The sequence below is a fragment of the Triturus cristatus genome, chromosome 5_2 (assembly GCF_964204655.1).
Source record: "Triturus cristatus chromosome 5_2, aTriCri1.1, whole genome shotgun sequence".
Classification (NCBI taxonomy): Eukaryota; Metazoa; Chordata; class Amphibia; order Caudata; family Salamandridae; genus Triturus; species Triturus cristatus.
Genome location: NC_140588.1, coordinates 882,335,591 through 882,351,426, shown reverse-complemented (window position 1 = coordinate 882,351,426; position 15,836 = coordinate 882,335,591). Strand labels below are relative to the sequence as shown.

General features: G+C 46.9%; 1 protein-coding gene across 2 annotated transcripts in view; it reads right to left on the bottom strand.

Annotated features, from left to right (window-relative positions):
- Nucleotides 1-15,836, bottom strand: part of MTM1 (myotubularin 1) — a 431,918-nt gene that overhangs the window by 174,482 nt on the left and 241,600 nt on the right. For both annotated transcript variants that reach the window (XM_085608013.1, XM_085608015.1), the window contains exon 10: nucleotides 7,867-8,052. In XM_085608013.1, coding sequence (XP_085464139.1) covers nucleotides 7,867-8,052 — 186 coding nt within the window. The remainder of the gene's footprint in view (nucleotides 1-7,866; nucleotides 8,053-15,836) is intronic.

Here is a 15,836-nt window from a genome sequence, read left to right as displayed (position 1 = left end):
GGGCCCTTTCGGGGTTTTTGTGTTCGACGTCTCTCCTACCTTGTCAGACGTTTTCTTATCGGTCTCTGCGACCGTGAAGTCATCAGGTCCCTCGGCGAGGTTGTCGTCATCGTCGGTGGAGAGGCCCAGGTCGTACAGAGACGGGGCCTTACCCTTGCCTTCCATGTTGAAGTTGGCTCTTCTCTGCCTCTCTCTCACCCGTAGGGTCTTCGGCGTGAAGGCGGAGCAGGCGTTGCAGTCCTTGCTTTCGTGGTCGATAGGCAGGCAATGGTTGCAGACCGGATGTTGGTCCTTCTGCGCGTATTTGTGGTGGCAGTTACGGCAGAATTTAAACGGTGTTTTGTCCATTCCTGTGCTCAGAGTCCCTGAGTGCGCATTCTCCGTTGGACGTCGAAGATTTCGATGTGCACTTCCTTCTTCATCATCCCGGCTCTATGTTCTTCCGCTCTGTAGTCTTCGCTTAACTTCCCTTCGTTGAAACTCGTGCTCTTCTTCTTTCTTCGTTCAAACTCTGGAGCTTCACGTTGACGATCCAGACCCAACAGCGGAAAAAAGAATCTGAAGATGGCGCCCCAAAGGTGGGACTTCCGCAGGAAGCACGCTGACGTCACGAGAGGTACACCAAATGGTGGGACGTCGATGCCCACCTGGGATACACAAAAAAAAAAAAAAAAAAAAACAGACTACGAATCCGGACCCAACCACCAGATCGCGGAATAATGCACAGCATAGTGAATCCAGAAAGATTCACGCTGCAAGAATAGATGCCCATGTATGTTGTATCTAATTAAGATAACACTGGAAAAGATAAAGGTAGCCAGTGAGGTGGGTGGGCGTGTGTGGATCTACAGCTCTACATGCCAAGAACAGATGCATACTGGTAAGTAGCATTTTCCGTTCGAGGCATATGAGCTGTAGATCACACACTGCATAGATTGCATAGCAGTACTCCTCCTTAGCGGCGACCACCAGTATCTGTTGCAGTAGTCTGAGATAGTGTTTTGAGTACAGATTGGCCCACACTAGCTTGTTGTTTTGCCTGCACATCTACACAATAGTGTTTTTTGAAAGTGTGCGGTGTAGACCATGTAGCTGCTTTGCAGATGTCATCTAGGGGAATGTTCCCTAAAATTGCCATTGAAGCACCTATCTTTCGGGTAGAGTTGGTAGTGTTAGTTTTGCTTTGTGATAGCAAATTTGTATACATTTGACAATCCTCCTTGCAATGCCAGATTTTGATATGGGATTGTCCTTATGTGGTGGTGAGAAGGATACAAAAAGTTGTTTTTTTTACGAAAGGGTTTTAGTCGGTCTATATAGTAGAGGAGTGCTCTCTTTACGCCCAGTGTATGAAGAGCTCTTTCAGCTGTTTGTGGTTGCGAGAAGAACACTGGCAACTCAACAGATTGGTTCAGATGGAAGGGAGAAATAACTTTAGGAAGGAATTTGTTCTGAGAACCACTTTGTTATGATGGAGTTGTAAAAATGGTTCTTGAATGATTAGTGCCTGTAGCTCACTGACTCTAAGATGTAATGGCCACAAGGAAAGCGACTTTCCATGTGAGGAATTGTAGTTCGCATTTTTGCAGAGGTTCGAAAGGAGGACCCATCAATCGTATGAGGATGACGTTTAGATTCCACACTGGGGAAGGAGGTACCCTGGGAGGAATTATTCTTTTGAGGTCTTCCATGAATGCCTTAATGGCGGGCACCCTGAACAGTGATAGGTGCTGTCTATTTTGTAGGTAAACTGCAATTGTAGCGCAATGTAATCTAATTGATGTGTATGCCAGATTACATCTCTGAAGATGCAGTAGATAACATATAATGTGCTGGGTGGAGTCATCTAGGAAGGTTGATGTTGTTATTGTTACTGTATATGACAAGTCATTTCCCCTTGGCTGCCTAGCAGGATCTAGTGGTGGTGCGCCAAGCCTCCTTGATAACGTTCATGCAATCAGGGGGAAGATTGAGAAAAACAAACTCTAGGACTTCAGGAGCCAGATCGCTAGGTTGAGCTGTGCTGGATCTGGGTGTCTGATCTCTCCATGGTTCTGTGATAAGAGCTGTGGGGAGAGGCGTAGTTTTTGGTGCGGGACTACTGATAGTTCCAGCAATGTTGTGTACCAGGGTGGTCTGGCCCATGTTGGAGCAACTAGGATCAGTGTGAGCGACTTATTTCAGCTTGCGCACCACTAATGGAATGAGTGGGAGAGGTGGAAAAGCGTATGCAAATCTGCCTGACCAATTCATCCATATTGCATTGCCTTTGGACAATGTGGATATCTGGCGGCGAAGCTCGGGCATTTTGGGTTGTAATGTGTGGCGAAGAGATCTATCTCTGGCTGCCCCCACATTTGGAAAAACGGTTGGAGAACCTGTGGATGAAGTTCCCATTCGTGAATCTGTTGTGTCTGTCGACTTAACAGATTTGCCATGTGATTTTGAATTCCTGGGAGATGTTGGGCTAACAGGAAAACGTTCTGAGGAATGGCCCATCTCCACATGGTCTGTGCTAATTGAGAGAGCTGGAGAGAGTGTGTCCCCCTGTTTTTGTAAATAGTACATTGCTGTCATATTGTCGGTGCGGACTAAGACAGCTTTGCCTACTACGTGTTTCGGAAATGATTTTAGTGCTAGAAAAATTGCTAGCAACTCCAAGTGGTTGATGTGGAGTAGCTTTTGCTGAGGTGTCCATGTCCCCTGTATGGTGTGATGAAGTAGATGAGCTCCCCAGCCGGTGAGCGATGAGTCTGCTGTTAGCACAGTCTGTGGAACTGGCTCTATGAACGGTTGCCCTTTGGAATGGTTTTGGGTGTTCCACCACTGCAGAGAGCGATGTGTGTGGCTGTCCACCAACACCCGATCTGTCAGCTGACCTTGAGCTTGGTTCCACTGACGTGCTAAGCATTCTTGTAAAGGGCACATCTGGAGTCTTGCATGAGGTACTATGAATATGCAAAAGGCCATCAGCCCAATTAGTTGCATGAACACTCGAGCTGGAAGGGAGTGTTGCGTTTGGAATCTTGCTATAAGAGCTTGCATGCTTGCTATCCTGGCTGGACTGGGATAAGCAAGGCTTTTTGAGGTGTCTATTGTGGCACCCAGATATTGTTGGATGTGGGATGGTTGGAGGTGAGACTTTGCGAGGTTTACGGTAAACCCCAAGTCGTGAAGTAGTTGTATTGTGGCGTGTGTGTGATTTACACACTGGATATGTGACTTGGCTTTTATGAGCCAGTCGTCCAAATATGGGAAGACGTGAATCTGTTGTCTTCTTAAGTGGGCTGCCACAACTGCCAGAAATTTTGTGAAGACCCTGGGTGCTGTGGTGACTCCGAACGGGAGGACCTTGAACTGGTAATGCTGGCCGTCTACCACAAACCGAAGGGATTTCCTGTGAGCAGGGTGAATGGGAAAGTAGGCGTCCTTGAGATCTAATGTGGCAAGGAAGTCACCCTGTTTGAGTAACGGGAGGACCTGCTGAATAGTGACCATATGGAAATGGACTGATTGTATGTAGAGGTTTAATGGTCTGAGGTCCAAGATGGGTCTCAGGGTTCCATCCTTCTTTGGGATGAGGAAATACAGGGAGTAAACCCCTGTGTTTTGGTGATGAAGGGGAACTGGTTCTACGGCATGTTTTTGTAGGAGGGAAAGTAGCTCCTGTTTTAGAAGCGTTAAGTGTTCTGCCGACATTGGATGCTGTCTGGGTGGAATGTGTGGGGGAGTTGAAGTGAGCTCCAGGCAATAACCGGATTGGATGATTTGTCTCACCCACCTGTCTGTGCTATTTTTGTTCCAGACAGGTAAGAACTGTAGCAATCTACCCCCGACAGGAGTAGAGTGGTCCGGGGGGAGTGGAGGGAAGTCATTGTTTAGGGGTGGAGGCGGTACGAGTGTTGGTAGTTTTGCCTCTACCCTTATTGTTATTACCCCTGTAGCCTCCTCTGTAATAGCCTCTGTTAGATGAGGTCTGTGTTGGACTTTTGTACAAAGTGGAGGGGTTTTCGGTGGAAAAACCTCTAGAGACGCCTCTGTAAGAGGAGCGACGAAAAGAACTTCTGGGAGCTTGCGATTGCAAGGCTCCCATTTATTTGGCAGTGTCGGTGTCCTTTTTCATCTTTTCTAAAGATGAATCTACATTGGGGCCAAATAGGTGTTCTTGATCAAATGGATGGTTTAATATAGTGGTTTGGACCTCCGGCTTGAAGCCAGAAATGCGTAGCCATGCATGTCTGCGTAAAAGGACGCTGGTGTGAATAGCCCGGGATTCTGGGTCTGCAGCATCGAGAGCACAACAAATGGAGGTATTTGTTATGACCTTGCCTTCCAGGATGAGATCCTTAGCTTGTGTATTGTATTGATCTGGAAGGTGTTGTAGTAGGGTCTCTAGCTCGTCGTAGTGTGCCCCATCATATCTTGCGAGCAAAGCCTGTGTGTTGGCAATCCTCCACATGTTAGCTGCTTGGGACGCTGTTCTTTTACCAAACGCGTCCAGCAGTTTTGATTCTTTATCAGGAGGTGGGGCATCTCCTGTGGTTTGCGAATTGCCCATTTCCTGGTGTTTGAGACCACTAAGGAATCAAAGGGTATTTGCCCTTTAATATAAACAGGGTCAGATGGGGCAGCTTTGTAAATTTTTTCTACCCTGGGGTTAATGACTCTGGCCCTTACAGGATTCTTAAACACTTCAGGAGCGTGTTTGAGTACCCCTTTTAACATGGGGAGAATGGCACTGAATCTTTGGGATGGTTCGGAAGTGTCCATGAGTAACTCTTCCTCTATAGGGTCTGTATGTAGGTTTACCCCGTGATATTCTGGTGCTCTGTGTATGAGTTGAGTGGACCCTATAGTGTCCTCAGGAGGGGATGGCCTAGATGGAGAGATGTCGTCCTGAGGTGTGTCTGGGACATCTGGTGTGTCATAATCCTCCCATGGATCTTTTGGGGCATCAGGAGGACTGGGTTCCCTAAAGGGTGATCATCCCCCATATCGTCAGAGGTGTCACCATCATCATGGAGGTGGAGAAGATGGTGAGGGAGCTGAATATGGGATAGGAGAGTGGGGGGAGGGGGAGAAGGAATCCTTAAGGGAGAAGTAGCAATGCCTCCCTTTTTCAAAGAAAGTGGAGCTGGTACAGATTTGTCCATTATCCGTTTCTTTGAAGGGCTAAGTAGGAGTTGACCTGTTTTAGGGTCTTTGAAGTGTTTTGGGTCGGATCCGGTCGAAAAAGCTCCTCCACTGACGTGTGTTCTATTGGTGCCGACTTTTTGGGGACCGATTGTGTGCGTCAGGGGTTTTGGAGTTGTTTTGTGCTCCTTAGGCCTGGAATCGGGAATTTTCTTCAATTACGAAAGTGGTTTTGATACCAATTATTTATTCGGTTCCGGTGGTCTTTTCGGATCCGTAGGCCTGTGCTCCGAAGGCTGAGAACACAATGTTTTTGGAGCCAGTTGTTTACTTGGTCCTGAAGATTTTTTCGGAGCTGGGGCGTCCGTGCCAGTGGATTTTGGCACCGAAGACGTCGATGCGGAGGTAGGCGTCAGCGCGGAGGAAGGCATCGGTTTCTTTTTCTGTGCCGGGGATGGAGTTTCGGCACCGACGGCAGGTTGGCTCGATCCAGTGTGGCCTGAAGGTTTTTGTATTGGCTTCTTTGCTGAGCCCGAAAGGGGGGGTGGGGAGGGGTCGACGTCAGTAGTTACGACCCGCTGCCCCAGAGTGATGTCTTCGACGCCGGAGTCGTCGGCTTCGGAGGAGCCGACGACGCCGTGTTGGATCTGCTCCTCCAGTACGTTGATGCCTTCCTGGAAGATGTCATCTGGAATGGATGTCGATGATCGAGCCATTGTTGTTCGAGCTCGACAGTCCCAGATAGTCTTCTTGGAGCGTAAAGAGGCACAAGCTGGACAATCTTTGGCCTCGTGCTCGGGTGAAAGGCAGAGGTTACACACCTCATGAAGATCTGCGTGTGGAAACTTGGACCCACATTTAGGACACTTTTTGAAGGGAGTCCTTTCCATGAGCCGAAGGCCCAATGGCGCAGGTAGGCCCGAAGGCCTGCGTCGACTACCGGAATCGAAGATTTGAAGGTCTGGAGAGATGCGCGTCGAAGGGGAACATGATCGAAACAATACCGAAGTATGGGTGAGGATTTCGCGTCGAAAAGATGATCGGTAACGACACAGAACTGGAGCGCGATGAACACATCAGAGCCCGATGGCGGAAAAAAACAATCTGACGATGGAGTCGATGCCCATGCGCACTATTGTCCAAAGGAGGAGGCACCTATCCTGTGACTTCCAAAGACTTTCCAGGACAACAACAAAGTGCAAACATCCGGGCCCAACACCAGATGGCGATCTATACAGTGTGTGTGATCTACAGCTCATATGCCTCGAACACAGGAGTTACATTTCTTGTTACCTTGAGATTTAGGGATGGACTCTAGAGCCCTTTCTTCAGCATGATAAAGAATTCAGACTGCAGTAGGCAAAGATGTTTATGCACCATCTTTTTTGGTGGACACTGGAAATCATATAAATACCTCTGCAAAGTGTGGCCAGTATTAAGGCCTTGCGCAGAGGTCTCCCAGATCTAGATGGCAATAGTGTAGTGGACGCCAATCCCCTAGTGGCCTTACCTTGATAGCAGCAACATGTTAGCACCCTTTAAGATATTTCAGAATGAGAGGACTCCTCTCGTGGACATGGATCATCAATAGAAGTCTTCTTCTGCAGTCACCTCAAGAGTAGTCCCTCTCTGCCATTTAACTTCTTGACAGATAATTTCCTACAGGGATTGAAGTCGTTTGCCTTGTGCTGAGCTACAGGCAACATACTAAAATCGTCTGGGTATCATCCAAGTAAGGTAAAGCATCTCCTCACCCAGGACTTGCAGACTCCAGAGAGAGCTTTCATAGGAGAATAAGCCATTTGGGCAAGAAGTTCGATTTCTACTGGACCAATTAAATTCAGAGTGTGCCAAGAAAGACCAGGACATTCCAGGAAAGTGAGGAAAATATCACCATTTGAAGAGAAGATGGATTAGAGGGCTGAAGAACTCCCCTCCACACAATGTGCAGTTGAAATCTGAATATCGATGGCATGTTGAGTGCAGCAGAGTGCTTCTTTCATACTCAGCTGTTTTGTCCAGTGCATGTGTAAGCTTTTCTTAAACATGCTTTAAGATGCAATTACCAAACCTACCTATTACTTTAACTGTGCTTTTTTCACATAATATTGGCTGTGTGTTTTGACGATTTCCTACATACATCTTCATTGTGCCTAGCCCCACTGCTTCTAGAACTTACTATAGCATGATGCAGTAGCATGGGCGAGATATACCCAATAAAGTTTTAGATGACACAAACTTAATTTCAGAATACCCTTGCTCTTCAATCAATAAGAAAACATTTACCTATCGTAGACAGACTCAGCACCACCAATTCATTCTTCTTGCCTCTCATTTACAGCAAGTGATGAAATCGCTTGCTGCTAGGTACCAGGATGTCCATGCTCAAAAGAACAATTTTGTGTGTGTATTCAAGTTCTGAAGGTAAGTTATGATTATAATTCATAGCAATTCTGGTCTGGAATTATGAGTTGTTTTCATCTGTATTGATGCCTCAGTCACTACAGTGTGCAGGGACAGATGAATAAAAATTTACAGAATGATCGAACTTTCTATTGAAAAACAAAATAGTCTTAATATTGGAATAGCTGTAAAAGACACTGGTTGTATCAACCCTATGCAGTAATAATATAGGATGCCATACATGATACAATATGTAGAATGAAAAAACAGAAGCGACACATGCTTTAAAAACATTCATACAGTCTTCCTAAAACCGGCTCTTCTACCCACCTTGATATGTTCCAACCAATGAGTTGATTCCAGGCTGGATAACCAATGGGACTCTTCCACATTAGGATACACAATATCTTTAAGCTTTTTTAATGATTCCCTCATAACATGAATATTGTGTATGTCCAAAAAACAAAGTTCAGCATTGGGATAAGCATCATCACTTTCATATCCTCCACCAGTTGCCTAAAGATGAAAAAAAACATGAAAAAAACCATACAGGACAAAAGCATCAACAGTCTTATAAATGTTACATTCAAATGCAGATCAGTGTGATTATTTACCAGCAATCTCCTATACTGACCATCACAACAATTGCAAAACACTGAGGAGTCTCTATTTTATACACACAAAATAGCCTGGTCTGTTAAAATGCAAAAGGGAAATTAATTTTAACCTAAGTGGCCTATTACAGACAAGCATTTACAACTGTCAAATGTTTACTTAACACACAGAGATGCATTTAAGTAATAGATCAATGGGCAACACCAGAATGATGGTAGTAGACGCTCAGATGAAGTCCTTCTGCCCAAAAGCCATACAAAGAATCTCACATGGCATCGCCTTCCATAACCACACAGATATCAGGAAGCAGGCATAGCAAAATATAACCTACCTACCTTTCTTTGAAAAAAGCAAAGAAAACAAACAACCAAAACAAAATGTTATAATTATTAAATTACAAGAACAGATGGGTTCAGCATGCTGACACTGTATGTATGTTACCATTCCATACATGACCACACAACAAAGAGAAGTTCACTCAAAAAAAACGGCAAATGCCCTACTTAGTAATCTGTTCAAAACACAGTCACCAACTTCAGTGATGGGTTCAATTATATAGGAAAGTTTTAGGAAGTATGTGACCGCTTTGTTCCTCTTAGGGAGGTCACAATGCACAGCTGAAGGTAGTTAAGGTGCTTCTTGGAGCCACAACAGTGAAATGGAGAAAATGGTGTGCACCTCGATTATTGACGGGACACAATATTGAAAGAAAATAACATGTAAATATGTCTAAATTTTTCACATATGTATAACTATACAATACATATCTTTAACCCCTTGGATGCTCATGACGGAGCGGTTCCGTCATGAGCATCAGTTGGGCTGTGCTCATGACGGAACCGCTCCGTCATGAGGACAGCCCCTGGGGGAAGCGCTGGCGCTCCCCCCCCTGCGGCATCGATCGTGCCCCCACAGACGGGGATGGCAGCGGAAGAGTTTCCGCTGCCACCCCCGAGCCCCCCCACGCTTCCTGGTGACGTCAGTGCGCACAGCGCACGCCGGCGTCATCAGGAAGTGCTCGGACGCCTGGAAGCCATTTGCTTCCAGGCGTCCACCGAGGCAAGGTGAGTCTTGTTTGCTCCGGTGGGGCGGCGGGGGCCTTTCAGAGTGTATTGAGGCATCGGGGGAGAGGAAAGAGTATTTCCTCTCCCCTGATGTCTCAATACAGGGCATTCCTGCTCCACGATCGCGCACAGCGTCGCGATCGTGGAGCAGGGATGCCCCACTAGACACCAGGGATGTGTGTTTTTTTTATTTTGGAAGCGACCCATTGGGTAAGGGTCGCTTCCTGGGGCCATATATCATTATAAGACTTTTCTGCCCCCTCTGGGGGCAGATCGGTGGTTTTTTTTCGCCGTTTCTGCTCCCAGGGGGGGGCAGAAAAGCCCACTAGACACCAGGGATATCAGTATTTATGTAGGAAGCGACCCCTTGGGCAAGGGTCGCTTCCTTGGGCCCACAAATTTTTGGAAGACTTTTCTGCCCCCTCTGGGGGCAGATCAGTGTCATTATTTTGCCGTTTCTGCTCCCAGGGGGGGCAGAAAAGCCCACTAGACACCAGGGATCTAATTTTTGTTGTAGGAAGCGACCCCTTGGGCAAGGGTCGCTTCCTTGGGCCCCTAATGTTTTTGTAGACTTTTCTGCCCCCTCTGGGGGCAGATCGGTTTTATTTTTTCGCCGTTTCTGCTCCCAGGGGGGGCAGAAAAGCCCACTAGACACCAGGGAATTAGTTCAAATAAAAATAGTAGTGACCCCTCGCTTCCAGGGTGCAATTTGTTTTCTGGCACACAACCCGATTGACCATTTGGGTAGTGACATAGCATGTTATAATGTTTATTGTTATATTTTTTGTGAATTCCAATTGTAATGTTTTTTTTTTGTTTACTTTTTTGTTCTAGGTGAAGGCTTTTCTTCTTTTCACGTTGCCGTTTTGTGACTGGTGGTTCTGCTGTTTGTGTAGTTTGGTAAGAGACTTATTTTTGTACAATGTAAATGTGTTTGATTTCTCTGCCTGTTTTTTTTTTTGCAAATGGTGTAATAATAGCAGTATGTTTGGTTTTTGAGTGTCAAAAACTTTTTGCATTGGTGCTCGATGTGTATTTTGTTGTCTTGTGAGTAATTTTTTTTTTTTTCTTCTTTCTAGTTTGAGATCGTTGGTTTTTGCTGTGTCACTGCAGAGTTTGTTTCTGGTGAGTGCAGCGGTCTCTTGTAATTGGATTGTATAGTTTTTGAGTACATCGATCTTTGTGATAAAGGTACACATTTCTTTACTTACTTGGTTTGCACATTGTTGGTTGTTGTTGACTTGTTTGTGCAGTCTTCTATCTTAGTAAGTATAATGGCTAGCCGCAGGATTACTGCTCAGCAGGTTGTTGGTTTGCTGTTTGAGTCTTCCTCTGACCATGGTTCAGAGACTGACTCTGCATCTGAGGGAGAGGAGGCAGGGGACGATTCTGGCAGTGAGTTTTCTCTCCGTATGGGGTCATCGGATGATGAAGATACTCTTAGTGCGGATGAAGTGCCTGTGTTAGAGGAGGAGACTGATGTGCCGATAGTGCGGCAAGAGGCATCTGGGCTGCAGCCTGCGGCTGCAAGGCTTCCCGTTGGTGTAGTGCGGCAAGAGGCTTCTGGGCTGCAGCCTGCGGCTGCAAGGCTTCCCGTTGGTGTAGTGCGGCAAGAGGCTTCTGGGCTGCAGCCTGCGGCTGCAAGGCTTCCCGTTGGTGTAGTGCGGCAAGAGGCATCTGGGCTGCAGGCTGGGGCTGCAAGGCTTCCTGTTGAAAGTGATGACCTCTGGGTTGCCCCTGGCATGGTGCAGCCGGCATTGCCAGAGTTTACTGGTGTTCCAGGGTCTAGAGTGAATACTGAAAACTTTTTGCCGGTAAATTTTTTTCAGTTGTTTATGGACGATGTGTTTTTGGCAGAGATTGTTGAGCAGACTAATTTGTATGCCGAACAGTTTTTGAGGGACAACAGTGCCAGTCTTAAGCCACACTCTAGAGCTACCCGGTGGACTCCCACAAATGTTGAAGAGATGAAGAAGTTCTTGGGTTTAACTTTTTTGATGGGCTTGCTAAGGAAGCCCTCAATGTCTTCATATTGGTCTAGCAGTCCCTTGATGGCAACGTCTATTTTTCCGGCAGTCATGAGTCGTGATAGGTATTTGCTTCTGCTTCGGATGATGCACTTTGTTGATAATGGTTTAGCGTTGCCACGAGATCACCCTGATTGTGACCGTCTTTTTAAGATTAGGCCTGTCCTTGATCACTTTGTTGATCGATTTTCTGAGATTTATGCCCCTGGTAGAGAAATTGCAGTGGATGAGTCTTTGGTGTTGTTCAAGGGCCGCTTGGTTTTTAGGCAATACATTCCTAGTAAGAGGGCACGCTATGGAATAAAGCTGTATATGCTGTGTGACAGTAGGACTGGATATGTCTCTAATTTCAGGGTGTACACCGGTAAGGAATCTAGGTTTAACCTCCCTGGTTGTCCGTCCACTTTTGGAGTGACTGAGAAAATTGTTTGGGAACTTGGTAGAGGAATTTTTAACAAAGGCCACCATTTATATGTAGATAACTTCTACACTGGTGTGCGGTTGTTCAGGGAATTGGCCAAAGTGGACACTCTTGCTTGTGGCACAATCCGCTCTAACCGTAAAGGTTTCCCGAAAGAACTTGTTTGTCAAAAGCTTGTGCGGGGACAGTGCAGTGCGTTGCGTTGCCAGGAGCTTCTTGCTGTGAAGTTTACAGACAGGAGAGATGTCTACATGCTGACTTCCATCCATGATGAAAGCACTGCACCTGTGACTGTTTGGGGTCAGGTCGCTGAAGCGCGCAAACCTGTGTGCATTTTAGACTACAATAGGCACATGGGTGGTGTTGACAGAGTAGATCAGAGGTTGGAACCTTACACTGCTCTTCGTAAGGCTTACATTTGGTACAAGAAGTTGGCTATCCATCTTTTCCACTTGGCAATGTTTAATGCTTTTGTTGTGTTCCAGGATTCTTGCCCTGAGTCAAAGATGACTTTTGCTAAGTTTCAGGAGTCTGTAATAGGCAGCCTTGTTGTAGTGGAACAGGCAAGTGTTCCTAGAGTTGGAGTGGTGGAGGATGTTGCTAGATTGAAAGAACGCCACTTTCCAGATCACATTCCTCCCACACCCGCAAAAGATTTTCCCAATAGGAGATGTAGAGTCTGTTGGCGAAGAGGTTTGCGGAAGGAGAGTCGTATGTACTGCCCCGATTGTCCCTCTCATCCTGCACTGTGTCTCCCTGCTTGTTTCAGAGCATACCACACGCGAAAAAACTTTTGGGAACATTCATGAGTGGTAAAGTGAACTGGCTGGTCTGTATTCTTTGGAAAATATGATTTTGTTTCAAGGTTGGTGTTAGTGCAATGTATTTAGTTGCTGATTTTCTGTTAGAAGATTTGTATCTATTTGCAATTTGTTTGTGTTTTTATTTTTTTCTAAAAAAATCCTAATTGTGATGGTGGTGTGTGTAGGCTTGCGCTTGGCTGTTGGCGTGTGTGGTCTGGCACTTGGTTGGTGGTGTGCGTGGAATGGTGCTTGGCTGGCGGTGCGCGTGGACTGGCGGTGTGCATGGACTGGCGGTGTGCGTGGACTGGTGCGTGGCTGGTGGTGTGCGTGGAATGGTGCTTGGCTGGCGGTGTGCGTGGAATGGTGCTTGGCTGGCGGTGTGCGTGGAATGGTGCTTGGCTGGCGGTGTGCGTGGACTGGAGCTTGGCTGGCGGTGTGCGTGGAATGGTGCTTGGCTGGCGGTGTGCGTGGACTGGTGCTTGGCTGGCGGTGTGCGTGGACTGGTGGTGTGTGCGGACTGGTGCTTGGCTGGTGGTGTCCGTGGACTGGAGCTTGGCTGGCGGTGTAGGTGGATTGGCGATTGGCTGCCGGTGTGCCTGGACTGGCGATTGGCTGGCGGTGTGCCTGGACTGGCGATTGGCTTGCGGTGTGTGTGGACTGGTGCTCGGCTGGCTGTGTGTGAGTAGTGACTTTCTGCTGGTCACTACACACACTGCTAGCTGAGTGCCACTCCACGCAATCCATCAGCCTGTGTAGTTGCTGTGTCTGGATTGTGGGCGTGTGAAAGTGATGGGCCCTTGAATGGCGCTGTGTGCTGGTGTGAGTTTTGTTATGTGATGGGCCCGCGGCTGGCGGTGTGAATGGTTTTGTATGTCTCACACGTATGAAAGGTGTATGAATGGCCTGTAAAGAGGTTGGTGCCTTGTCGTGGCTTTACAGCTCACGAGCCGTGAGTCAATGGTTCAGTTTCTCGCCCTTTCAATTATTACCAGTGCATTTCATGTTTTGTGAAATCACTTGCTAATACAATTTTATCTACTGAACCATCACTCACCCTCGTGCCAAATCCAACCAGTATGTGTGTGTGCTTGCGGATTAGATGGCTGTGCAGTAATATTTGTCTTTCTGAAGCAGGGTGTACCTTGTCCCTTTTTGGTGATTTTTGTACTGTGTTGCTTTTGTACCTGGTGGTGCGAATGGTCTTGTTTGTATCACGTATGAAAGGTATGTGAATGGCCTGTAAAGTGGTTGGTGCCTTGACGTGGCTTTACAGCTCACGAGCTGCGAGTCATTGGTTTGGTTTTTTGTGAATTTAATTATTGACAGTGCATTTCATTTTTGTGAAATCTCTTGTTAATAAAATTTAATACACTGAACCATGACTCGCCCTCGTGCCAAATCCAACCAGTAGGTGTGTGTGTTTGAGGAATAGATGGTTGTGCAGGAATCTTTGTCTTTAGTTTCTCTGCCAAGGTACACTTTCCATGCAAGAATAACCCACCAACTGTAGATATTGTCGAAAACCCTTGGGAGTTCATGGTGATGTCTCTCTAGTGAATTGAAAAAAAATTTTTTGTCCCCATTGTCCTGTAAACCTCAAACTGTCTGCCACATTTTCTTTGCAGTATTATTCCAAAATTCTCACGCTGTAGTAACAATAGTTAATCTGGTTTTGCAAGGGGGGTTACTTTGGTTTTTTGCCCGGTGCTCGGCGGCCATCTAGGGAATCCTACCAAACCCACACATTTCTGAAAACTAGACACCCGGCGGCTTCCAGGAAGGTATGGCTTGCGTGGATCCCCCAACGTTTCCTTACCCAGAATCCCCTGCAAACCTCAGTTTTTGCTCAAAAAAATCACTTTTTTCACACATTTTGGGGTGGGAAAGTAGTGGCATCACCGGGCTCACACAAATTTACCACCACCCAGCGTTCCCCCAGGTCTCCCGGTAAAAATGGTGCCTCACTTGTGTGGGAGGCCCAAGTACCCGCGGCAGGCAAGGGCCCAAAACGTAGTGAGGCAACATCAACATTGCCTATCCCAAATGTCGCCTCACTACGTTTTGGGCCCTTGCCTGCCGCGGGTACTTGGGCCTCCCACACAAGTGAGGCACCATTTTTACCGGGAGACCTGGGGGAACGCTGGGTGGTGGTAAATTTGTGTGAGCCCGGTGATGCCACTACTTTCCCACCCCAAAATGTGTGAAAAAAGTGATTTTTTGAGCAAAAATTGAGGTTTGCAGGGGTTTCTGGGTAAGGAAACGTTGGGGGATCCACGCAAGCCATACCTCCCTGGAAGCCGCCGGGTGTCTAGTTTTCAGAAATGCGTGGGTTTGGTAGGTTGCCCTAGGTGCCGGCAGGGCTAGGGTTCAAAATCTACAGCTAGTCACTTTGCCAAAAAAAGGGTCATTTTTCACTGCAAAACCACGTTGCGTTTTGCACCGTTTCCTGTCGCGGGCACTAGGCCGACCCGCACAAGTGAGGTACCATTTTTCTCGTAGGACTTTGGGGAACGCGGGGTGGGTGGAAATTTGTGGATCCACGCAGATTCCAGAACTTTCCATCACAGAAATGTGGGGAAAATGTGTTTTTTTTGTCAATTTTTTACGTTTGCAAGGGATTCTGGGTAACAGACCATGGTGGGAGGCAGTCAAGTCACCCCATCCTGGATTCCCCTGGGTGTCTAGTTTTCAAAAATGTATAGGTTTGCTAGGTTTCCCTAGGTGCCGGCAGGGCTAGGGTTCAAAATCTACAGCTAGTCACTTTGCCAAAAAAAGGGTAATTTTTCACTGCAAAACCACGTTGCGTTTTGCGCCGTTTCCTGTCGCGGGCACTAGGCCGACCCGCACAAGTGAGGTACCATTTTTCTCGTAGGACTTTGGGGAACGCTGGGTGGGTGGAAATTTGTGGATCCACGCAGATTCCAGAACTTTCCATCACAGAAATGTGGGGAAAATGTGTTTTTTTTGTCAATTTTTTACGTTTGCAAGGGATTCTGGGTAACAGACCATGGTGGGAGGCAGTCAAGTCACCCCATCCTGGATTCCCCTGGGTGTCTAGTTTTCAAAAATGTATAGGTTTGCTAGGTTTCCCTAGGTGCCGGCAGGGCTAGGGTTCAAAATCTACAGCTAGTCACTTTGCCAAAAAAAGGGTAATTTTTCACTGCAAAACCAAGTTGCGTTTTGCGCCGTTTCCTGTCGCGGGCACTAGGCCGACCCGCACAAGTGAGGTACCATTTTTCTCGTAGGACTTTGGGGAACGCTGGGTGGGTGGAAATTTGTGGATCCACGCAGATTCCAGAACTTTCCATCACAGAAATGTGGGGAAAATGTGTTTTTTTTGTCAATTTTTTACGTTTGCAAGGGATTCTGG